Genomic DNA, 26,185 nt, shown 5'->3' with positions numbered 1-26,185 from the left:
TCTGTTTTGTCTTTCTGTGCCGAGCAATGCATTTTGCTGGACAGTGATGCACTGTTGTGCTCTGGACGGGGCGCACACTTGCTGAGTCACTGCTCCAGGCCTTTCCAAAAGCACTGCATCTCTCTGTTATGCTGGAACGGTACTCAGCCACTGAGTGCTACAGCAACAGTAAAGCAGTGGGGAAGCAGGATTGGCTGTAGAGCTGCTCAGTAGCTGGGGATAGGGTTTGGGCTAATACACTATACACCGCAGTGATACTTCCTGAGCAGTACATTGAAGTACATTATAGGGATGAATTTGGAGTGGCTGAGATTTACATATGCGTATTTAATAACTGAGGAAAGGGGTGGTTCTTCTGTATTTCTATGGCTTTTCGAGATAGTCCCACATAAGCGATCTGGAACATGAGATCATTACCTTCAATGGGCCGTGCCCATGTCTCGTCTCAGATCTGGAAATGGATCCCGCTCAACGGGGAAATCACTCTCGCTACATAATTAAAGTTATGAACTGCAAAGAATTTTAAACACTTTAAAACAACTCATAAAAGTGGGGAAATCATTAGCTAGTCATCAGGTTCTTCTGTAGGGACAACAGATAGTGTGAGAATCCTAGAGTCATCATTTTGTACCCAGTCAGATTTTAATTGAAAATCTTGCATTGTAAATGTGAATTCTTTTCTGAGGTTTGTCCTTTTGGCCTTTTTATCATGGTGTTCCTGATCTATGACCTGTCATTGTAAGGGCAAGAAAAAGTCTGATAACAGTCCCTATGTTTTGTGCAATTGTGACATAGCAAAATGTTATCCTGTATTTAAAGCCTTATCCAAAAAATGTAATGCGATGTCTGAGGATGGATCTGGACCATCTGACTTAACAAGAGACAGCTTGATTAAAAAGCTTTGAATAAAGGTTAATGATGATCGTACAAAACATAGGCCCCTGCTAGATAGTGAAAGCTTAATCATGGCTCTAGTGTAAGAATACTGTAAAGCCCAATCATGAAAGCATCAGCTTGGCCAGTCTAGTCTTTATTGAAAGCCTACTCGTGGCTTTTCTGTGTTAAGGCAGTCTGACCTAAGCATGGCCTCTCATAGTTTCTGTGATTTTGCCAGGAGAGCGAGGGGGGAGAGGGAGGCGCTGAGCCATAATGAATTCTACATTCTATAAATAGAGCCCAGTCCTTGGAATCCGCCTTTAACTCTGAATCTGCCCTGTTAAATCGGCCTAAGCTGGGCTAGACCGGCTAGTGCTGCTGCCGCTGGCTTCTGCTTTATAAAGATGTTCATAAATGCTCTAGAAACCATGAATGATAAAACAACAATGTGTCTGAAGGATTTCATCCTGTCTGTCTCCGGGTCTTTGTTTGATTGAATTAATAATATCCGTAATTGAGGTAGTCTGCTCTCCCTGTAGATCAGTTTGCCTCCTGTGAAGCTCGCCACTAATTTGTCAGCTTTTCTCCCGTGCTCAGCGTTTCCTTTTTGAAAGAAGAGAGAGCTCCAGCCATAACTAATTAGCAGAAGCTGTGAGGTCCAGGGAACAGGAGACTAGCTGGTGATCTGGCCATCGGTTTGGAGGCTGGCTGAGGTAAACTCTCAGCTGAGCATAATGTAGTTACACCTACAGTACAGGGATCTAAGCTATGTTATGTAGCCTATACATCCACACTGCTGATCACTGTCATCTGATAGGAATTAGAAACAGAGGTAGCCAGCCCAAATCTTTGGTATGCTGATGTAATCAGCATGGTTAGTAGTCTAATTATAGTGCGAACATTGCTGGCCAACGTCGTTTCATTTCATCTTTGTTTAATCCGTCCTTTCTCCACCGTGGTAATTACTTAACCCCGATCACCCCTTCTGTCATTCTCCCAGAGCTAATAGCCTCACACTGCTGCTTGCAATCTCCACTTTCTTCATTTAAATTCATGTGGTGAACACCAAGATATCTCTCTAAGTGGAGAGTATAACATTGCTAGTTATTGACGTAGTGATCAGAATGTCATTGCCACAAATTGTTTTTTGTTGTATGTGTCTCTCTCTGGCCTTGCTCGCGTCAGGACGGCCTATGAGAGTGAAAGTTGATCTCCATGCCTGCGGGGTCCTCATTGGGGTCAGCGCTCTATGGTGAGGGGGACAGTGACACAGCTGTGGCAGCGGAGCGGAGCGGACCCAGTGATGGATGACATGTCAGAATGGGCTGCTCAGCCTTCCCCTCCGCTCCTCTTGACAGCCACAACTCTCCCATCCAGCATCGGAGGGGCTAATCGCAGGTCATGGCAGCCAGGGATATGACACATAGATATCGCTGGTTGTAATTGCTCGTTTGTCAATGTCACCATTCTCAATGTATGTTTTCTGCAGTTAATTTATCCAGTGAATGTCCCATTAACAAACGCAAAAATATAAATGGATGAAAGTAAATTTGCTACAAGGCAGGGACTGTGTAAGCAGAATGGCTTTCTACTGCAAGGTAACGATAAACACTTAAACATATTTGTTTCAGCTCTTCCTGGTGATTGATAAGATTCCAGTGTACAACCCAGTCTGAACACTGGAAAGAAGTAAGTATAGTCAAACTGAGCTACTGTGAATGCCAGCTGCGGTTTTGCTCAGGCTCTATGCAGGCTACAGTAGGTAGATGTTGTGAGGTCTGTCCTAATACAACAGTATGTATATGGAGATCAGAGTGGGTGGGTCCCAGACTGATTGGTTAGACCTAGACCTTGAGCCCTGCAGCCCTCTTCCCTGACCCTACAGCCTGTAGCTCTTCTAGCCGCGAGGCCAGAGACTTGTAGATAACCTGTAGCCAGTGGGTTTGGCGACGAATATGAGGTGAGCGCCAGCCAACGAGAGCATACAGGTCGCAGTGGTGGGTAGTATATGGGGCTTTGGTGAACCGCACCCGACCCCGCCCGATAGACTACATCCAGTTTGCTGAGTAGAGTTTTGGAGGCTATTTTGTAAATGACATCGCTGAAGTCAAGGATCGGTAGAATGGTCAGTTTTACAAGGGTATATTTGGCAGCCTGAGTGAAGGAGGCTTTGTTGCGAAATAGGAAACCGATTCTAGATTTAATTTAGAATTGGAGATGCTTAATGTGTGTCTGGATGGATAGTTTACAGTCTAACCAGACACATAGAATATGTGGACAACTACAAATACCTAAGTTTGAACCGTCCAGAGTAGTGACGCTAGAGGGCAGGCAGGTCCGGGCAGCGATCGGTTGATGAGCATGCATTTAGTTTTACTTGCATTTAAGAGCAGTTGGGGCCCACGGAAGGAGAGGTTTTTTTATAGCATTGAAGCTCATCTGGGGGTTTGTTAAAACAGTGTCCAAAGAAGGGCCAGTATACAGAATGGTGTCGTCTGCATAGAGGTGGATCAGAGAATCACCAGCAGCAAGAGCAACATCATTGGTCTATTCAGAGAAGTCGGCCCCAGAATTGAACCCTGTGGCACCCCCATAGAGACTGCCAGAGATCTGGACAACAGGCCCTCCGATTTGACACACTGAACTCTATCAGAGAAGTAGTTGGAGAACCAGGCGATGTAGTCATTAGAGAAACCAAGGCTGTTGAGTCTGCCGATAAGTATGCGGTGATTGACAGTCAAAAGCCTTGGCCAGGTCGATGAAGACGGCTGCACAGTATTGTCTTTTATCGATGGCGGTTATGATAACGTTTAGGACCTTGAGCATGGCTGAGGTGCACCCATGATCCGCTCGGAAACGAGATTGCATAGCGGAGACGGTACGGTGAGATTCGAAATGGTCAGTGATCTGTTTGTTAACTTGGCTTTTGAAGACTTTAGAAAGGCAGGTTAGGATGGATATAGATCTGTAGAAGTTTGGGGCTGGAGTGTCTCCCCCTTTGAAGAGGGGAATGACCGCGGCAGCTATCCAATCTTTGAGGATCTCAGACGATACGAAAGAGTTTGAACAGGCTAGTAATAGGTGTTGCAACAATTGAGGTGGATCAATTTAGAAAGAGAGGATCCAGATTGTCTATCCAAAGCTGATTGGTAGGGGTCCAGATTGTCTTGCCCGGCTGATTTGTAGGGGTCCAGATTGTCTAGCCCGGCTGATTTGTAGGGGTCCAGATTGTCTAGCCCGGCTGATTTGTAAGGGTCCAGATTGTGAATTAGCCCATAGTGGGATGAATGGGTGCTCCGAGGTGTCTGGCCCCTCTTGACCACTGCAATGTATTATTTATGGGTCAGCGAGTATGCCAGCTCTACATTAACTTGGCTCCTTGACTGTTTAGGAAGGCTGTGACTTATTTTACCTCCATAGCAAGTCAAATAAGATTCTAGGAAAGTTCAGATTTGGTCTGAATTTGGAAGCTAAGGTGGCACATCAAAGTCGAAAGTCTCTTCTCTGTTTCTCTGTGCATTCCTTTAAAACGAATAGTGCACAGGTTATCGCGGGAGATCTACCTCGGTTACAGGATTGAGTAATGTTCTATTGGATTATGATGCAAAGGCATGACGTGATTGGCTGCCCCATACGAACTTAAGTTTGTTTTCTTTGACTAGTTACTGATCATACTTTATATAATTGGAGGATGGTTTCTCTCTGTCCTATTGGGGGATCATTTGTATTTTGTACAGCCAATCCAGAGGCTTCGGATGATGGTGAATGTGGCCCTGAAGACCCCTGGACTTTTTGATCAAGTTCATGTATCCTTTTCTACTCCCTGTTTGTTCCGTATTGAGAGCGATGGGAGAAGAACACAACTGAACATGAAACGAAGGACCCATATTTCCACAAAAATTCATTTCTTGCAATTCATTGAGCAGCTAAACTCCCAGAGGCATTCTGTTTGCATTCACCAGGCATAGTGTATACATGATGCCACCAGACAACCCCACCATGTTTCAGATGAGGTCGACCCAATTGCAACAGCTTCCTCCGTCCTGCCTTTAGTGGTGCTCAATCATGGCCTTCATGTCTCTAATACTGAATAGAAAATGAAAAGGCCTAACCAATTTGACACTCTTGGTACATTACATGTGATAGGATGTTTTTTCTTTTCCATTCCGGAGAAATAATCGTGCTATTCTCAGGCGTAGCCTAAGTCACCATTTTGTTTTCAAAAGTAGACTAATACATTTGACTTTGTCAAGAATGGTAGATTAAGGAATGCTTGTTGCCTACATTTTATGAGTTGTATGCTCTGATTATTGCTCTTATTGTGGAGTATAAACTCCGTCATTTTAAATGTAGGCATGGAAGCAAATCAAAGGTCTTTGGTTTCTCTGCCAGACTTCATGGCCCAAAGCAACCACATTATTTCCTCTCCTTCAATTGTGCCTTTACTAAGTAATGTAAAGGCTAAATGTAACCACCAACACGTGGCACATGATCTGCCCCTCACTATTATACCCTCTACCCTAAAAAAAGGTAAATGCATTTCATTTTGGTGATCAAGGCTCGGCTATATGTATTATTGTGGCATTTCTACAGAACAGGGGTTGTTTTTACACCCCCAAATCTCCAGGACCGGTAACCATTTAAATCTGCTTCGAGTTTTTCCAATTTGAATTATTATACAAAATTATTGCAACCAATAGAATGAGATATATGTGGTTGAAGTCGGGAGTTTACATACACTTAGGTTGGAGTCATTTAAACTAGTTTTTCAACCACTCCACAAATTTCTTCTTAGCAAACTATAGTTTTGGCAAGTCGGTTAGGACATCTACTTTGTGCATGACACAAGTAATTTTTCCAGCAATTGTTTACAGACAGATTATTTCACTTATAATTCACAGTATCACAATTCCAGTGGGTCAGAAGTTTACATACACTAAGTTGACTGTAACTTTAAACAGCTTGGAAAATTCCAGAAAATGATTTTCTGGCTTTAGAAGCGTCTGATAGTCTAATTGACATAATTTGAGTCAATTGGAGGAGTACCTGTGGATGTATTTCAAGGCCTACCTTCAATCTCAGTGCCTCTTTGCTTGACATCATGGGAAAATCAATAGAAATCAGCCAAGACCTCAGGGGCAAAAAAGTGTAGACTTTCAAGACTGGTTCATCGTTGGCAGCAATTTCCAAATGCCTGAAGATAGCACGTTCATCTGTACAAACAATAGTGCTCAAGTATAAACCCCATGGGACCACGCAGCCGTCATACTGCTCAGGAAGGAGACGTGTTCTGTCTCCTAGAGATGAACGCACTTTGGTGCGAAAAGTTCATATCAATCCCAGAACAACAGCAAAGGACCTTGTGAAGATGTTGGAGGATGTAGATATTTTGAAGCATTATCTCAAGACATCAGTCAGAAAGTTAAAGCTTGGTCACAAATGGGTCTTCCAAATGGACAAGGACCCCAAGCATACTTCTAAAGTTGTGGCAAAATGGCTTAAGGACCACAAAGTCATGGTATTGGAGTGGCCATCACAAAGCCCTGACCTCAATCCTATAGAAAATTTGTGGGCAGAACTGAAAAAGTATGTGCGAGCAAGGAGGTCTTCAAACCTGACAGTTACACCAGCTATGTCAGGAGGAATGGGCCAAAATTCACCCTACTTATTGTGGGAAGCTTGTGGAAGGCCGCATGAAATGTTTGACCCAAGTTAAACTATTTAAAGGCAATGCTACCAAATACTAATTGAGTGTATGTAAACTTCTGACCCACTGGGAATGTGATGAAAGAAATAAAAGTTTAAATAAATCATTCTCTCTACTATTATTCTGACATTTCACATTCTTAAAATGTGGTGATCCTAACTGACATAAGACAGGGAATGTTTACTAGGATTAAATGTCAGGAATTGTGAATAACTGAGTTTAAATGTATTTGGCTAAGGCGTATATAAACTACAGACTTAAAGTGTACGTGTATATATACACACACACACACAGTGTGCATTCAGAACGTATTCAGACCCCTCGACTTTGCCCACATTTTATGTTACAGCCTTATTCTAAAAAGTTTTTTCCCCTCATTAATCTACACACAATACCCCATAATGACATAGCAAAAAATTGTTTTTCGAAATGCTTGCTAATTTATTAAAAATAAATAATAAAATGTATCACATTTACATACATTTTCAGACCCTTTACTCAGTTGAAGTACCGTGGCATTCCTGAGTCTTCTTGCGTATGACGCTACAAGCTTTGCCCACCTGTATTTTGGGAGTTTCTCCCATTCTTCTTTGCAGATCTTCTCAAACTCTGTCAGAGGAGCGTCGCTGCACAGCTATTTTCAGGTCTCTCCTGAGATGTTAGATCAGGTTCAAGTCTGGGCTCTGGCTGGGCCCCTCAAGGACATTCAGAGACTTGTCCCGAAGCCATTGCTGCATTGTCTTGTCTGTCTGCCTAGGGTTGTTGTCCTGTTGGAAGGTGAACATTCGCCCCAGTCTGTGGTCCTGAGCTTTGAGGCAGGTTTTCATCAAGGAATGCTCTGTACTTTGCTCCGTTCATCTTTCCCTCTATCCTGATTAGTCTCGAAGTCCCTGTCGCTGAAAAAGATCCCAACAGCATGAATCTGCCACCACGATGCTTCACTGTAGGGATGGTGCCTGGTTTCCTCCAGACATGATGCTCAGAGATCTACGGACATTTCCTTCGACCTCATTACTTTGTTTTTGCTCTGACGTGCACTGTCAACTGTACGACCTTATATTGACAGGTGTGTGCCTTTCCAAATGTCTAGTCCATGTCTAGTCAATTTACTTTACCACAGGTGTACTCCAATCAAGTTGTAGAAACATTGCTCAATTTCAAGTCTCATAGCAAAGGGTCTGAATACATATGTAATTAAGGTATTCCTGTTTTATATTTTGTTCAACAAATCCTAAACTTGTTTTTGCTTTGTCATTATGGTGTTTGTAAATTGATTGGATTTAAAAATTAAAAAAAATCAATTTTAGAATAAGACTGTAAAGTAACAATGTGGAAAAGGGAAGGGGTCTGAATACTTTCCGAATGCACTGTATGGGGGTTACAACCATCCCAGCTCTGCAGATTTTGCTGCAAAGAGACAGTCATTAGATCATTTGTTTTGGCATGGTCCGTATGTAGCTTGTTTTTGGTCAGAGGTTCAGGAATGGCTGAAGAATTGCAACATTTACCTGGAGCTAACTCTGCAAATGGCACTGCTGGGTGATTTCATTTTTTTTTTAAGTCAATCAATCTATCAATAATATAATACTTTTTTTTTTTTACAAAAAGTGTCTTAATTTACAATCTGTAGAAAATAAGAGAATAGAAAGGTTCAGAACTTTTGTGAAACAGTACAGTTGAAAACTATATGAAAAATATAAATCAACTTGGTGTTCACAGATGGATGGGAGGGGTTGAGTGGAGCTGAAGGATGGGACTAAAAACAAACAAAATATGACTATTGTAAAATAGATTGTTTTAGTAAATTGTATATAGTATGTATAAGCTGGAAGCAGAAGCCTAAGTGTTGTCCATTTAGTTTACTCCAATTAGTGGTGGGGTTAGAGGAAAATAATAAAGCAATATGAATATTTATCTAGATAGATCCAGAGATAGATATCCATAGCTATATCTATATATGGATATATCTATGTGTGTGTCTATATCTATGTATATATGGATTGGAAATGATGCAGTTAGATTGTGGCTTTCATCAATGTATCTGCAGTATTAAAGCTGATATACCCCATAAATGTTTCATTCATTTTACATCTATTTTATATTCACTGCTTACACAGCTAGCGACTCGCACAAGGCCATATAAAACAAAATGTTCCTATTATCCAATAGGCTACATCTTTGTAGTATTTAATGTGTTCTACTCTGAAGTGGGCGGTTAGCAACACTAGGTACCAAAGAATGTTTCTGTGTGGGCACTATAGGGGGCTACAGTGCTGTGAGTCTGTTGGCCCCACACATTACATTTTAGCCCAAAAAACAATTAACCCTCTCATATGAATTTAAAGTTCAAATCAAAATGTCTCAAGCGCCGAATACAACAGTAGACATTACTGTGAAATGTTTACTTACGAGCCCTTTCCCAACATTGCCGAGTTAAAAAGTACGACGAATTTGCAAAAAAAGAAAGATTTGTAACACAAATAACAATACCGAAGCCAAATACACTACCTTTCAAACGTTTGGGGTCACTTTAGAAATGCCCTTGTTTTCCATGAAAACTTACGTGAAAATAGTTGCAAAATCATTAGGAAATATAGTCAAGATGTTGACAAGGTTATAAATAATGTTTTTTAATTGAAATAATTGTATTCTTCAAACTTTGCTTTCGTCAAAGAATCCTCCATTTGCAACAATTACAGCCTTGCAGACCTTAAGCATTCTAGTGGTCAATTTGTTGAGGTAATCTGGAGAGATTTCACCCCATGCTTCCTGAAGCACCTCCCACAAGTTGGATTGGCTTGATGGGCACTTCTTACTTACCATACGGTCAAGCTGCTCCCACAACAGATCAATAGGGTTGAGATCCGGTGACTCTGCTGGCCACTCCATTAGACAGAATACCAGCTGACTGCTTCTTCCCTAAATAGTTCTTGCATAGTTTGGAGCTGTGCTTTGGGTCATTGTCCTATTGTAGGAGGAAATTGGCTCCAATTAAGCTCCGTCCACAGGGTATGGCATGGCTTTGTAAAATGGAGTGATAGCCTTCCTCCTTCAAGATCCCTTTTACCCTGTACAAATCTCCCACTTTAGCATCCCCGGACCATCACATTGCTTGATGTAAGATGGCGTCAAGCACTCCTCCAGCATCTTTTCATTTTTTCTGCGTCTCATGAATGTTCTTTGTGATCCAAACAACTCAAACTTAGATTCATCTGTCCATAACACTTTTTTCCAATCTTCCTGTGTCCAGTGTCTGTTTTCTTTTGCCCATCTTAATCTTTTCTTTTATTCCCCAGTCTGAGATATGGCTTTTTCTTTGCAACTCTGCTTAGAAGGCCAGCATCCCGGAGTCGCCTCTTTGCTGTTAATGTTGAGACTAGTGTTTTGCGGGTACTATTTAATGTAGCTGAGAATGCTGAGAATGCTGTTCATCGACTACAGCTCGGCATTCAACACCATAGTACCCTCCAAGCTCGTCATCAAGCTCGAGACCCTGGGTCTCGACCCCGCCCTGTGCAACTGGGTACTGGACTTCCTGACGGGCCGCCCCCAGGTGGTGAGGGTAGGCAACAACATCTCCTCCCCGCTGATCCTCAACACTGGGGCCCCACAAGGGTGCGTTCTGAGCCCCCTCCTGTACTCCCTGTTCACCCACGACTGCGTGGCCATGCACGCCTCCAACTCAATCATCAAGTTTGCGGACGACACAACAGTGGTAGGCTTGATTACCAACAACGACGAGACGGCCTACAGGGAGGAGGTGAGGGCCCTCGGAGTGTGGTGTCAGGAAAATAACCTCACACTCAACGTCAACAAAACTAAGGAGATGATTGTGGACTTCAGGAAACAGCAGAGGGAACACCCCCATCCACATCGATGGAACAGTAGTGGAGAGGGTAGCAAGTTTTAAGTTCCTCGGCATACACATCACAGACAAACTGAATTGGTCCACTCACACAGACAGCATCGTGAGGAAGGCGCAGCAGCGCCTCTTCAACCTCAGGAGGCTGAAGAAATTCGGCTTGTCACCAAAAGCACTCACAAACTTCTACAGATGCACAATCGAGAGCATCCTGGCGGGCTGTATCACCGCCTGGTATGGCAACTGCACCGCCCTCAACCGTAAGGCTCTCCAGAGGGTAGTGAGGTCTGCACAACGCATCACCGGGGGCAAACTACCTGCCCTCCAGGACACCTACACCACCCGATGCTACAGGAAGGCCATAAAGATCATCAAGGACATCAACCACCCGAGCCACTGCCTGTTCACCCCGCTGTCATCCAGAAGGCGAGGTCAGTACAGGTGCATCAAAGCTGGGACCGAGAGACTGAAAAACAGCTTCTATCTCAAGGCCATCAGACTGTTAAACAGCCACCACTAACATTGAGTGGCTACTGCCAACACACTGTCAATGACACTGACTCTACTCCAGCCACTTTAATCATGGGAATTGATGGGAAATTATGTAAATATATCACTAGCCACTTTAAACAATGCTACCTTATATAATGTTACTTACCCTACATTGTTCATCTCATATGCATACGTTGATACTGTACTCTATATCATCGACTGCATCCTTATGTAATACATGTATCACTAGCCACTTTAACTATGCCACTTGGTTTACATACTTATCTCATATGTATATACTGTACTCGATATCATCTACTGTATCTTGCCTATGCTGCTCTGTACCATCACTCATTCATATATCCTTATGTACATATTCTTTATCCCCTTACACTGTGTATAAGACAGTAGTTTTTTTTTGGAATTGTTAGTTAGATTACTTGCTCGTTATTACTGCATTGTCGGAACTAGAAGCACAAGCATTTCGCTACACTCGCATTAACATCTGCTAACCATGTGTATGTGACAAATACAATTTGATTTGATTTAGCTGCCAGTTAAGGACTTGCGTGGTGTCTGTTTCTCAAACTAGACACACTAATGTACTTATCCTCTTGCTCAGCTGTGCGCCGGCTCCTCCCACTCTTTCTACTCTGGTTAGAGCCAGTTTGCACTGTTCTGTGAAGGGAGTAGTACACAGCATTGTACGAGATCTTCAGTTTCTTGGCAATTTCTTGCATGGAATAGCCTTCATTTCTCAGAGCAAGAATAGACTGATGAGTTTCAGAAGAAAGTTATTTGTTTCTGGCCATTTTGAGCCTGTAATCAAACCACAAATGCTGATGCTCCAGATACTCAACTAGTCTAAAGAAGGACTGTTTTATTGCTTCTTTAATCAGTTTTCAGCTATGCTAAAATACTTGCAAAATGGTTTTCTAATGATCAATTATCATTTTAAAATGAATCTTGGATTAGCTAACACAACGTGTCATTGGAACACAGGAGTGATGGTTGCTGATAATGGACATCTGTACGCCTATGTAGATATTCCATTAAACAGCTGTTTTCAGCTACAATAGTCATTTACAACATTAACAATGTCTACACTGTATTCATGATCAATTTGATGTTATTTTAATGGACAAAAAAAAAGCTTTTCTTTAAAAAACAAGGACATTTCTTAGTGACCCCAGGCTAGAGGTCGACCGATTAATCGGAATGGCAGATTAATTAGGGCCGATTTTCAAGTTTTCATAACAATTGCAAATCGGTATTTTTGGGTGCCGATTTTGACGTTTTTTAATTATTTTTTACTACACACCTTTTTTACTACACAAAACATATCCTATTTGTGTGATGTACATTTTATATTTGTTGGGTGGTGGGGATGGGCTTCCATAGTTTTACGTGGCTCAGTGCAACCAGCAGCTACTGTTTCTGCAATTTTAGGTAAAACCATTACAACAAGTCTTAAATATTGTTATAAACTCAGCAAAAAAAACAAATGTCCTCTCACTGTCAACTGCATTTATTTTCAGCTAACTTAACATGTGTAAATATTTGTATGAACATAAAAAGACTCAACAACTGAGGCATAAACTGAACAAGTTCCACAGACATGTGACTAACTGTAATTGAGTAATGTGTCCCTGAACAAAGGGGGGTCCAAAGTAACAGTCAGTATCTGTTGTGGCCACCAGCTGCACTAAGTACTGCAGTGCATCTCCTCCTCATGGACTGCACCAGATTTGCCAGCTCTTGCTGTGAGATGTTACCCCACTCTTCCACCAAGGCACCTGCAAATGCCTGGACATTTCTGGGGGGGAATGGCACTAGCCCTCACCCTCCGATTAAACAGGTCCCAGACGTGCTCAATGGGATTGAGATCCTGGCTCTTCGCTGGCCATGGCAGAACACTAACATTCCTGTCTTGCAGGAAATCAATGGTTACTCGACCCTCATGACGGAGGGTGAGCCTGCAGGAAGTGTACCACATGAGGGAGGAGAATGTCTGCCCTGTAACGCACCATGTTGAGATTGCCTGCAATGACAACAAGCTCAGTCCGATGATGCTGTGACACACCGCCCCAGACCATGACGGACCCTCCACTTCCAAATCGATCCCGCTCCAGAGTACAGGATTCGGTGTAACGCTCATTCCTTCAACAATAAACGTGAATCCGACCATCACCCCTGGTGAGACAAAACCGCAACTCAGTGAAGAGCACTTTTTGACAGTCCTGTCTGGTCCAGCGATGGTGGGTTTGTGCCCGTAGGCGACGACGTTGCCGGTGATGTCTGGTGAGGACCTGCCTTACAACAGGCCTACAAGCCCTCAGTCCAGCCTCTCTTAGCCTATTGCAGACAATCTGAGCACTGATGGAGGGGTTGTGCATTCCTTGTGTAACTCGGGCAGTTGTTGTTGCCATCCTGTACCTGTCCCGCAGGTGTGATGTTAAGATGTACCGATCCTATGCAGGTGCAACACGTGGTCTACCACTGCGAGGATGATCAGCTGTCCGTCCTGTCTCCCTATAGCGCTGTCTTAGGCGTCATGCCTCCTTGCAGTACTCATGCCTCCTTGCAGCATGCCTAAGGCACGTTAACGTATATGAGCAGGGACCCTGGGCATCTTTTGGTGTTTTTCGGGGTCAGTAGAAAGGCCTCTTTAGTGTCCTAAGTTTTCATAACTGTGACTTTAATTTCCTACCTAATTTCCTGTAAGCTGTTTGTCTTAACGACCGTTCCACAGGTGCATTTTCATTAACTGTTCATTGAACAAGCATGGGAAACAGTGTTTCCCACAGAAGATCTGTGAAGTTATTTGGATTTTCACAAATTATCTTTGAAATACAGGGTCCTGAAAAGGGGACGTTTCTTTTATTTTTGCTGAGTTTATATTAAATATTATAAAGCTGATGCACCCCTTGAAAAAAACGTTAAATATGAGGAGAATGTTCATTTCAGCTGTTTCTAAAACATTGTTCTGGTATTACCATGTATACTGTAGGAGTGATGGCTCACCAAGACAATTGTTTACTCTGCCCTTCTTCAAGGGGGGCAACTGTTGGGCCGAGGGTCGTGCTCTACCTCCGGAGGTAGCAATTGAGTCGAATTAGAAAGTACACAAGTTTACCTTTTTGAGTAATATGTGTAGAGGATGGTATTTTTACAGTTGAGTGTGAAGATGCTCTAAATGGCGTACTGACAAACGGCTTTCATCAGATCTCTCATGTGGAACAGAGAGTATGTGAAGGCTTTCAGGGAGCATAAACTGGAGGATGTCATTTTGCCTCCAATCTCTCATGGCCTGGCGCTGCATCTGCAGACAGAGAGGGAACCATGTATAGCACAACAGCCCAAAAGCGCAAGCCTGCATCGCTCAAAGAAATGGACCAAATGTACAGTAGCAGCCAGGCTTATTATGCTCTTCTGTCTTAAGGCAAATATTGTGAATTCACTACTGTTTTGCGTGTTTTGTCAAATGGCTACGGCTAAGTGCAATGCTATTGTTTTTCCCTCATTTTTGAAAACCTGTCATGTGTCTTTGTTTCCTCTTTTGAAATGTCACAGTTGGAGATCAGATTAGATAGTAGAAGTAGCAGAAAAGCTGTAAAAAAAAATCTATTTAAAAAAAGTTGCGGGTGGTGGATGGGTTAATACATAAATATATAATACTGTTTTAAAAAAAAAATTTTTAGTGCAGTGAGCCCTCATCTGGATGCTGCAGATCTGACATTCATAGATTTACAGAGTAGATCATCTATTTAATAGTGCCATCCCCATCTGTTTAAGGGTGCTCATTTGCAGTGAAATGATTTGAGCTTGTCTGTAGGCTGCTGTAGTCCGCTAGCTACAGTAGCTATCCTCCTGTACTGTTCTGTCTCTGCAGTGAGTTATGTGAGTGGCTGTGGAAAGCCCTTTGACTGTGTGTGCTTTGCTCACAGCACCAGGCGGGGGAGAGCTCTCTGAAGGACTATGATTAAAAGAGGCTTCAGACGAGTGGCTCAGATCTTTTGTCGTTGTGTTGACCTGTCATTCAGTATTAAATTAAGTTCATTTTCCCCACAGCCTTTCAAATACATTTGCAGCAGCCAACCCGACTTCCAATTTTGAAATAGAGGCTTTCAAAAAAAAAAGTAAAATATTTCACTGAAGTCAGGGCTTTAACTTTGAATGCATCCACAGGCTTTTCTAAATGTCTGCAGACCCCGTTCAAGGTTAGCTTACTCAACAAAGCAGGTAAAGATGTGGGTGTGATGGAGGTTGAGCTCAGTGTTGGTCTCCAAATCTCTTCCTCTGCTGAAAAGGGAACATCCTTGGTGAAGCTGTCATGAACACTTTGTTAGCTGTTAGTTTGTCAGCTGAGCCGTGTTGTCTGTGGCTATACTCCTTCCTATATGTGGGCTTCAACAAAGTTGCACATCAGATGAAGATGGATATCTTGACTTAGTGCTGAGAGGATCACAGATCTCACACTGCCAAACTGGAAAGCCAGAATATGGGGAATACTCTATATAATGTCTGTTTTGAAGGACAATATCTGTGTGTGCATTTTGGATAGACAGTCTTCAGTGACTGACTGACTGACTGGCGTGTTAGTCAGTCCAGCCAGGGGGAGTGTCAGTTTCTCTGCCAGGACCATGTTGGCCCCTGCATACCTGTCTGGAAAGGAGCTCAATGTCTCCCACACCTTCCCAGCCAGAGTAACTAGTATAGTTGTCAGATTGATGTTGAAACATCAGTCACCTGTGTACTCACCCTGAACAATGGATTCAAGTGAGCTGTAATAAATTAATCTCTGCCTTTTTTTGTTGAGTGCTCCAACTCCTTGTTGACTCAAATGAGTCATTTTTTGAAATGTATCTTGGTAAATCCTTTTTGTCATGCGGAGGCCACCTGAACTCTTAACTAGTATAGTATTTTTATAAGCCTGGCCTCCAATGCTTCACGGCTCTATACTCATTTGATGGATGGGAAAGGGAGATACCTAGTCAGTTGTACAACTGAATGCATTCATCTGAAATGTGACTTCCGCATTTAACCCAACCCCTCTGAATTGGAGAGGTGCGGGGGGCTTCCTTAATCGATAGCATGTCATCGGCGCCCGGGGACCAGTGGGTTTAACTGCCTTGCTCAGGGGCAGAATGACAGATTATTGCATTGTCAGCTCAGGGATTCAACCCAGCCACCTTTCGGTTCCAGTACCAACGCTCCTACGAACCTGCCTGTCTGTCATTTGCCGAACTTGTCCCTGTACTTATGTATGAAATATGACTTGTAGCCTATCAGATCTCGAAGATCTGTATAGAATCACATGACCGTGGCAGTCAATTCCCACTGGCTATCCAGTGGGTGTAGTCAGCACAGCTTTACCTGGGGTTAAAACTGCTTGTTGCAGTTGCTTTTTATTGTACTGTGTCTGAAGCATGTCACAACCATGCTAAGGAGAAACCTTTTTAAATAGTCAGTGCATTAAAAGCTTTAACTATCTGATGAATGCAAAACCATTATTGTACACTTGATACGCGAGAGATACTGAACCAGTTATGTGGTTACCAGGACCACTGATTTCTTTGGCGGCTATGTTCATGCATTTATTTTGTCTTTTAAATTTCTGTACACACACATTTTATTGTGCTCATAATGTGAATTATGGGTTTAATTTAACCATTCAAAAGACAATTTCCCTTTGGTGTAATCTCACTTTGCAGAAGAGCATGTTTCTTTTAAATTACTGTAATACCTCAACATGTTCTAGATAGGGTCTTCGTCACAGGGTTTTGTGATCGACATGTTTGACTGTTCTCCTTGTCTTCATCACATGGGATGGTGTTCAACTTACGTGGTGTAATAGCACTTTCATATTTATTAGTTTTCACCTTGGCATGCGTTTTGCTGCAGCAAGCAAACTGTTCATGTTTTATTAAAACAACATACAAGTGAGTAAAGATCAGAGACTAAGGCGGTTTAAAACCTAGCACGCCAGCACTGCTACTAGATGCCAAGGGAGGCAGATCAAATGCCTTTGAAGCTTGTAAATAATCAAGTTGAAAATCGTTGCAGTTGACTTCATGGTTTTTCAAGTGTGTGCTTCGCGTCTCTCAGTACTTTAGTGGACTTGAGAGAGATCTGTGCTGTGCATCGAGCCGGCGTTTGGCTGTGTGCATCTACACTAGTGTGCAGTGTGTTGGGGCGAAGGGGGAATGAAGGAACGTCTAAGGCAGGCCTTTTCAGTACATGGTTTATGTGGTTGGCTTGTATAAGGTGAGGTGTGCAGAATGTTGGGAGGTAGAACCTATTCCTAACCTGACTCATCTCACCCGGTTCTAGAAACAGCCAATCAAAAAGGCCTCATCTCTACGACCCTGGGGTCACTGTTCTTCACACTACTAAAAGGATTAAAAACATCTTGTGAGATTGCACCGGGTCAGACTGTAGTTTAGCACCTTTGTGTGTGTCTGTGTGTGCTCCCATGCATAACGTGTGTGTGTGTGTGTGTGTGTGTGTGAGAAAGAGGAAGGTGGTGCCCTGCTGTGGGAACGCTGTGGCGTTCAAGGCATCCCACACCCACTACAAATAGACAGTGAAGGTGCTACATTCCTTAGCCCCTGTGGAGGTCTCTGAAGCAGAGTTGTGTGTGTTTTGTATAGGAATGGGGCCTTGTATGAAATGTGTCACAACAACAGTGTAAAGTAATCTACTGTGCCAGTGCTTTATCTTCACCACAGTTTGGTCCCTACCTTGGTTTTATCCTAGTTGTGCTGTGTCAGTCCTGTTTCGCCTTGGTGCTCTCACCCTCTCTTTCTCGCTCCGCTTTCTCTCCTTCTACCCTGTGTCACTCCGCTTTCTCTCCTTCTACCCTGTGTCACTCCGCTTTCTCTCCTTCTACCCAGTGTCACTCCGCTTTCTCTCCTTCTACCCTGTGTCACTCCGCTTTCTCTCCTTCTACCCTGTGTCACTCCGCTTTCTCTCCTTCTACCCTGTGTCGCTCCGCTTTCTCTCCTTCTACCCTGTGTCGCTCCGCTTTCTCTCCTTCTACCCTGTGTCGCTCCGCTTTCTCTCCTTCTACCCTGTGTCGCTCCGCTTTCTCTCCTTCTACCCTGTGTCGCTCCGCTTTCTCTCCTTCTACCCTGTGTCACTCCGCTTTCTCTCCTTCTACCCTGTGTCGCTCCGCTTTCTCTCCTTCTACCCTGTGTCGCTCCGCTTTCTCTCCTTCTACCCTGTGTCGCTCTGCTTTCTCTCCTTTTACCCTGTCGTCCTTCCGCCCCGTGTCGCCGCCCCATGTCGCCGCCCCGTGTCGTCGCTCCGTGTCGTCGCTCCGCCCTCTCTCCTTCCGCCTCGTGTCGTCGCTCCGCTCTTTGCTCTCCGTTCGCTCTCCTCTCGCGGGCTCTCTCTCCGCTCGCTCTCCTCTCGCGGGCTCTCTCGCTCTCCTCTCGCGGGCTCTCTCGCTCTCCTCTCGCGGGCTCTCTCGCTCTCCTCTCGCGGGCTCTCTCGCTCTCCTCTCGCGGGCTCTCTCGCTCTCCTCTCGCGGGCTCTCTCGCTCTCCTCTCGCGGGCTCTCTCGCTCTCCTCTCGCGGGCTCTCTCGCTCTCCTCTCGCGGGCTCTCTCGCTCTCCTCTCGCGGGCTCTCTCGCTCTCCTCTCGCGGGCTCTCTCGCTCTCCTCTCGCGGGCTCTCTCGCTCTCCTCTCGCGGGCTCTCTCTCGCGGGCTCTCTCGCTCTCCTCTCGCGGGCTCTCTCTCGCGGGCTCTCTCGCTCTCCTCTCGCGGGCTCTCTCTCGCGGGCTCTCTCTCTCGCGGGCTCTCTCTCGCGGGCTCTCTCGCTCTCCTCTCGCGGGCTCTCTCGCTCTCCTCTCGCGGGCTCTCTCGCTCTCCTCTCGCGGGCTCTCTCGCTCTCCTCTCGCGGGCTCTCAGGCCTTATCGGAAAGATCACATCCCTTTCTGTATGACTGGACTAGATCTTAGGTATGCACCGCAGAAGATGTGGCTCAACTCTTTCTATCTGCCTCAGTCAATCACATGGGGTTCTACCCACATGTTGATTACAGGGCACTGCAGACAAGCTATTTGTCATTCTTTCTCCTCTTTAGTCACTCTAAAATGGATATTTGAAGTGGCTGCGCTGGCCCTTGTTTTTTAAGTTGCTCTTAAAAGCCTTGTGGGTGCCATCTTTCATAAGTCTCATTGTTATTGTTGAAATGATATGTTGATTTCATAGAGATGGGTTGAATCTAAATGGGATGGAAGCACGGCAAGTGGAACCGATGCACCATGTCTGGAACCAACAGGACCCTGAACAGCTTCTACCCCCAAGCCATAAGACTGCTAAATAGTTAACCAAATAGCTACCCAAATATCTGTAGCAACTCTTTTGACTCATCACATAAGCTGCTGCTACTGTTTATTACCTATCCTGTTGCCTAGTCACTTTACCCCTACCTATATGAACACATCTACCTCAATTAACTCGTACCCCTGCACATCGACTGGTACCCATTGCATATAGCCAAATTATCGTTACTTATTTTGTATGTATTCCTCGTTATTTTTCTCTCTGCATAATTGTGAAGGGCCCGTAAGTACAAAATTCACTGTTAGTCTACACCTGTTTACAATTTGAGTTTGTGATTGGTCCAAAACGGGGATCTGCCTCATCATGAGGGCTTTTCTCCCATCCAGTCTGAAGGGTCTTCGCCCCTGGCTTTATTGGTAGTGTAAAGTGAATGTGTGTGTGGTACATTAGTGTCTGTTATTATCTGGGAAAGGTGTCATAAGAAATCAACTTCAACTCCACTAGAACGGCTCTGAGTTATGCAATATACATTCCTGCTTCTTTTACTTGCTGGGGAAAACATTTTGATCACCATGCTGTAAATCCGAAGGTATTTAAGAGTCATCCCATTTGGAGTTGAATCTAAACAATTAACGAGCGTGTCCGGGCCTTCCCTTACTTAGTAAGATAGACGTTTGCAAAAGGCTCACAAGTAAATACTTAACTTTACATGAGGTGTGAAATGTCAGAAAAGCCATGTGTTGGGATGCCTGTCAGGAGGATATGTTTTTGAGGCAGAGATGCAGCAGCAGGGAAGGACAGCATTAGTGTAAGTGTATGAACGTTAGACAGACCTGTGGAGAGACCGACCGCTCTTCACTGGTTCTCTGTGTGAGACGTCTACCTCCCTGCATGTCAGTATGTGTCCTGTGAGGCTGCAGTCCCCCTGGGTCTCTCAGCGGTGTGTGTACAGGGTGCTCTGACCCCTTCCCTCCCTGCCTGTGAGGAGAGGAGCAGGGTTCTGACACCGCCTGTCCCTTTGGCTCACTCTGAACGTTTGACACACGGAGCACGGGGTCAGCGTGACCTACTTTCCCCTGGTGGCCCTTCTGTTGTGCCGCAGCTCCCCGCTCCGCGGTGGTGTGTTTGTGGGGGAAGGTGGGGAGGGATGTCAGGGCTGGGCGGAACTGCTTACGCCTTCACTGCTGTCCCGGTGTGTTAGATCACCATGTTCTTTAGGAAACACGTTGTGGTGTGTGGGAGGCGGTTGTGGGAGACTCACACAGTGGATGAGCATGAGCTGCACTGTGGGGGTTGCAGGTACATGCTGGGCAGTGCTTGGGCTGGACCCCTGCTCAGCACTCGGCTCTGTCTGACTAAATTTGCATTACTGCTCATACTCAATGATCCCTTCTACTTCCTGTACTTGTGTTAACACTGGATCTGTACTAGGTACCTATCAGGCTGCTCCATCCTCATTGTGTGGCAGTAACATACTGCGTACTGTAGATGCTTAGGCTAATTGTAATGTTGCTTTTCCCAAAACAGACACATTAATATGGCTAACTGGCTTTAATTGGGAGGATTCTCACCAGAAGCAGAAGTGGGTGTCATCAGGTTTCTCTGTGTAACACTGCAGTTGTAATGTGTTAAACGCTTCTATTCACTCCGCTTTACCCTTTCTCCCATGAATGACCCCCAGCCTGTTAGTTTCACACCAGTGATGTGTAAGCTTAGAGAGGGGAGCGTGTTTGACAGAATACAGCGTGCTGCTGGAGCACAGAGCCTGTCAGGGCAGTGGAGTGCTGCCAGAGAAGAGTTCATTAAAAAGTACAACTCTAATGCAGTGGCAGTAATCTAGGCTGGGTTGGGATAGATGACTGTATCAATGATTTAGACTCGCAAGAAGGCCCTAAATGAAGACTGAGCAACCTCTCTCCCTGTGAAAGGTTGAGCACTACTACTGCCTCATCTCATTGAAGCCATGGAAGTTGAAGGCCGAACACAATACTGCAGGGATTGTTAGCAGTAAACGGGAGTTGAAAATTTGCAGTCTTAGTTTTAAAAAACAAAAAATTTTAAGACCATGGTACCAATAATTTCTTATTATACCAGACATTTTTTTTATTTGACCTTTAACTAGGCAAGTCAGTTAAACAAATTCTTATTTACAATGACGGCCTGGCAAAAGGCCTCCTGCGGGGCTGGGAACCGATGTATTTTAATATCGCGCACAGATGTTATAAGGATCATTTAGTTGCTAATGGCAGCTGGCGTCACCCCGGTCGGACTCATTGAGAGACTCAAGTTGAAGGCCTTCACTGAGCTAGCCTGCAACGTCACTTTTCGCCACCATGGCCTATTTATTTCCTTAACTTAACTTTCCTTAACTTTCCTTAACTTAAAAAGTCGAGGCGTCTGAATACTCTCCGAATGCACTGTATACAGGCACCTCTCTCTGACATCAAATGCATGACGCACACACCACTCCTCAGAGGGGTTGGCTTTGAATGCATTGTTGTACAACTGACTAGGTATCCTGACTAGGTATCCTGACTAGGTATCCTGACTAGGTATCCTGACTAGGTATCCCCCTTTCCTCACCACTCCTGCTCCTTGACGGCTGAGTCTGGAAAGTGGGTGCTTTTACTTGGGTCTTAGAGATTCTCCAGTACTTTTGTGTACCTTTTTAGTCAGTAGTTGTGAAAGTAGCGCTCACCAGCCAAAAGTCTTCCCTGAAAATGACCTGCTACATCACATGTGCAGATTTGTGATCTCTTGTTCTCTCTCACTCTGCTGGGTGTGCATCTTGCTAGCTGTCACTCAAATGGCGAGGGGTTGAAGCTCATTGCTTTGCTTCATCTTGGCCAGGTCGCAGAGTTAAATGAGGACTTGTTCTCAACTGGCCTACCTGGTTAAATAAAGGTGATTTAAAAAAAATGTTTATACATATATTTTTTATTGGCTTAAACTAATTGCTGGGGACAATTTAGGGGAAATGGCGCCGTACGGCTTCCAGAAAACACTTTTCAAACTAGGGATTTCAAATAAAATGTCACATGTGCCGAATACAACCAGTGTAGACCTTACTGTGAAATGCTTACTTACACTCCCTTAACCAACAAGACAGTTTTAAGAAAAATAAGAGTTAAGAAAATATTTACTAAATGCACTAAAGTAAAAAAGAGTAACAAAAATGAGGCTATATACAGGGGGTACTGAGTCAATGTGCGGGGATACAGGTTAGTTGAGGTAATATGTACATGTAGGTAGGGGGAAAGTAGTTAGGGGCAAAGGTAGGGGGAAAGTCTAGGTAGCCATTTGATTAGCTGTTCATCAGTCTTATGGCTTGGGGGAAGAAGCTGTTAAGAAGCCTTTTGGACCTTGACTTGGTGCTCCGGTACCGCTTGCCGTGCAGTAGCAGAGAGAACAGTCTATGACTAGGGTGGTTGGAGTCTTTGACAATTTTTAGGGCCTTCCTCTGACACCGCCTGGTATGTAGGTCCTGGATGGCAGGAAGCTGGGCCCCAGTGATGTACTGGGCCGTACGTACTACCCTTTGTGTAGCATTAATTCATATTTAGTGGATAATTGAGGTAAGCCAGTAATTCTGCTCATAGATTAGGCATGTATGAACTACACAATGGCACATGGAGCCCAAAGTAGGAGGTTTAAAAAATACTTAAGTTGCCAGATACCCCAGATATTGGGGTTTGATATGCCTCTTCATTATTTGATAAGTGTGTTATGTTTGTTTTTAAATATATTTTTGTTTTCTGAGCCTACTGAGGTGCAAAACTACTTTCTCTTTACTGATGTTACAACTAGCTCCATCTTGTGGGCTGTGTACTCATCTCACATCAACCTATGTCCAACTCAGCTGCACTAAAAAGCTTTGGGATCCTCCGATATCTATCAATACTACTGCATAAAATGAAGTGGAGATGCGCGCATTCAGTGAGTCCACTAAGCCCATGGCTTGCCCAGCTCCTGCTGATTCCAGGGCCCTGCCTGCTTGCTTGCCTGGCTGGCTCTATCCTGGCTGTTATTAATCCAGGAGCATCACTCTACAGCCATCATCAATGTTGCTTCAAGCCCCTGATCAGCCTGATAAATCAGCCTCTCTCTGACGGTGAGGACCAGCCAACACCATAATGAGTTAACTTTCAGAATGATCTCCATAATGTATTTCCTTCCCCCCCAAGGAGACTTGTGTATCGTTAACTCATATCAGGCATCATCCCAGAGAGGGACTCATTCGGGATGCGTGTGTCACTTAATTCAAGTTGAGTTTTAATTTTTGGCGCCCATGTAATTTGAGAAGTAGAAGAAGCCTGGTTGCTGTGGTCTCCAGAGTGTTGTTACCAGGTAGATTAGACCCTGTCTTCCTAGTGGCTTTGGCCAGGTTCAAGATAAAGATCTAGTGACTGAGTGTGTCTAGTCATGGATTTAGCAGATTCATTCCTCAGGGTGTAATTAAAAGTTGATCTTGACAGCAGGAAATGACTTGACACAGGATGATCGTGTAGCATGCTACCAAGATTCCCTTTTGAAATATGATATGCTCTCTTCTCAAAGACATGAGACCTCTTCCTATGTTTTTATCCCTAAGCTCTAACCCTGATATTCTCTCTCTCTCTCCCCCCCACAGAACTCAATACGGCACAATCTGTCATTGAACAAGTGTTTTCTCAAAGTGCCTCGCTCCAAAGATGACCCAGGAAAGGTAAGAGGACTGTCGGTTCAAACCCAACATACAGAGATGACAGTAAATGGAGTGGGAATAAACAGCTGCTGTCCACAGTTCGATGTAGCAGTCTAGATAGATAGATATAGAGATATAGAGATATAGATATATTTAGATATATAGAGATATATAGATATAGATATGTCCACAGGTCAATGTAGCAGTCTAGATAGATATAGATAGATAGATATGTCCACAAGTCGATGTAGCAGTCTAGAGATATATATATATAGATAGATCCACAGGTCAATGTAGCAGTCTAGATATATATATATATATATGCCACATATAAATGCCATCTGCTCTAGAAAAATGTTAGCTTTGAACTTCTGCCAGTGCTGCCAGTTTAGAAATGCATGGCATGCTCTTAATCTGTTATGCACAATCCACCCCCACAAATTTGAATGGGAAATGTAAATGAGTTCTTTTTAAGACTGGCAAGTAGTGATGCATCGATATGACATTCTTGGCCGATACTGATATCCAATATTTTCCTTGCCCAAAAAACCCCCTGATAACGATGTTTAAAATTTTAGCTTCCTTTTAAGCATTCTAGTACAGTTAAATAGTTAACACACACACACATGAACGCAGCGGTCTAAGGCACTGCATCTCAGTGGAAGAGGCGTCACTACAGTCCCTGGTTCGAATCCAGGCTGTATCACATCCGGCCGGGTTTGGGAGTCCCGTCGGTCCGGGCCGTCATTGTAAATAAGAATTTGTTCTTAACTGACTTGCCTAGTTAAATAAAGGTTACACACACCCCACACTGACCAAAAATTTAATTTGTGGCGTTTACGTATGTCCCCATTACCAGTAAAACATCATCAAAACCCATTTCTTTCACATACTGTGCTGTTTCGTTTTTCATTTGTTCAGCAGTTTCATTCTCAACCAGGATTTCTATGGAACCCCATTTGGGTCTTTGTGTCAAAGATACACAACGACATAATCTTTCAGTAGCTATAGTTACCAAGCTAACTATATAGCTAGGTGTCATCTAAATAACCCGGTTCTTATTTGATTAATGGTGGTCAGACCCATCTATGTGAAGTTAGCCACAAAAGTGGACTTTGTGATTGGCCTTCAAAATAAAAGTATGGCATAATTCTACTATTTGTAGTCATTTGCATCACTGTCAATGACATTCTTTTATTTTGAAGGCAAACTGCAAATTCCACTTGTGCCTAATCTTTATTGTGGCTAGCTTCACAACACATAACCCAGTCCGGTCGAGCCTCACTAGCCAGATGAAGCCAGCTAGATGCTTATAACGTTAGCTTTGGGCAACAGGGTTAAGTAGCTGGCTTGCTATTTATTTTCATGAACTGAAGTTGAATTTCAATAGCGAACAACAAGTGGCAACCTTGCTAATACTTACTCACAAGGATTCCTAAATAGTTGCTAAGAATAATGAAAATGACTGCAGTTTCTACTGGTCATTGTTTTCAGGCTGGTTGTATTGGTGCTAGCTAGGTGCCAAGCTGAAGCTAGCTACCCCAGAGTTACGGGGGAACAAATGATGCTTTATTACCAACGCAGTATTGTAACACATCATTTGTGGCCGGTGTTTCCTTGTTTGCAGACTTTTTAGTACAGCTTTGACAGTGCTACTGTGTCTTTTGACACAAAGACCCAAATAGCGTTCCATAGTATGTATGTTGTGAAGCTAATACCAGTGAGGCTATTACTGTGTAACTCCGGTAGGGCAACATCAAGGAAAATAGTGCACTTGGAGGTGTGTACCGGTGCACGACCAGTCGGCGAATGCATCACCCATGACAGAGAACTGTTGATTGTCAAGGGAAATGAATTCCATTATTTTGGCTTTAATGGATTTCACCTTTGAGTTCTCTCTGAAATGTTCTTACCCTTTCAAATGACTGCTCGACTTGTTGACTGCTCGATCCACACAGCAGACATTGTGGGCTAGGTTAGGAATGCTGTGTAGCGCAATTGTATGCACAGAAGATTTGACATTTTTTTAACATTGGCATTAAACTAGACATCTTGTTCACCGATATATTGTGCATCCCTAGTAAAAAGCTATTGACCTTGTGGGAATAGGCCATAGTCCGGCCATTTCTAGTAACTCCCTAAAAGTGCCCCTCAGCACTTTGGAGGAGAGGAAAAGTATTACTAGTATCCCCGACTGTGTTTAGTTTCTCACATGGTTGGACCATGTGGGCCTATATTTAGTGTATCCTGGTTATGTGAATTGGTCTAAACA

At 43.9% G+C, this 26,185-nt stretch overlaps 1 protein-coding gene across 5 annotated transcripts in view; it reads left to right on the top strand.

The window, feature by feature from the left end:
• Positions 1–26,185, top strand: part of LOC112220724 (forkhead box protein J3) — a 167,447-nt gene that overhangs the window by 107,876 nt on the left and 33,386 nt on the right. For all 5 annotated transcript variants that reach the window (XM_042331381.1, XM_042331388.1, XM_042331385.1 and 2 more), the window contains exon 3: positions 23,860–23,934. In XM_042331381.1, the coding sequence (XP_042187315.1) occupies positions 23,860–23,934 (75 nt within the window). The remainder of the gene's footprint in view (positions 1–23,859; positions 23,935–26,185) is intronic.

Source organism: Oncorhynchus tshawytscha, linkage group LG02 (genome assembly GCF_018296145.1).
Source record: "Oncorhynchus tshawytscha isolate Ot180627B linkage group LG02, Otsh_v2.0, whole genome shotgun sequence".
Taxonomy (NCBI): domain Eukaryota; kingdom Metazoa; phylum Chordata; class Actinopteri; order Salmoniformes; family Salmonidae; genus Oncorhynchus; species Oncorhynchus tshawytscha.
Note: the sequence above shows the minus strand (reverse complement) of the source record. Positions and strands in the feature narration are given on the sequence as shown.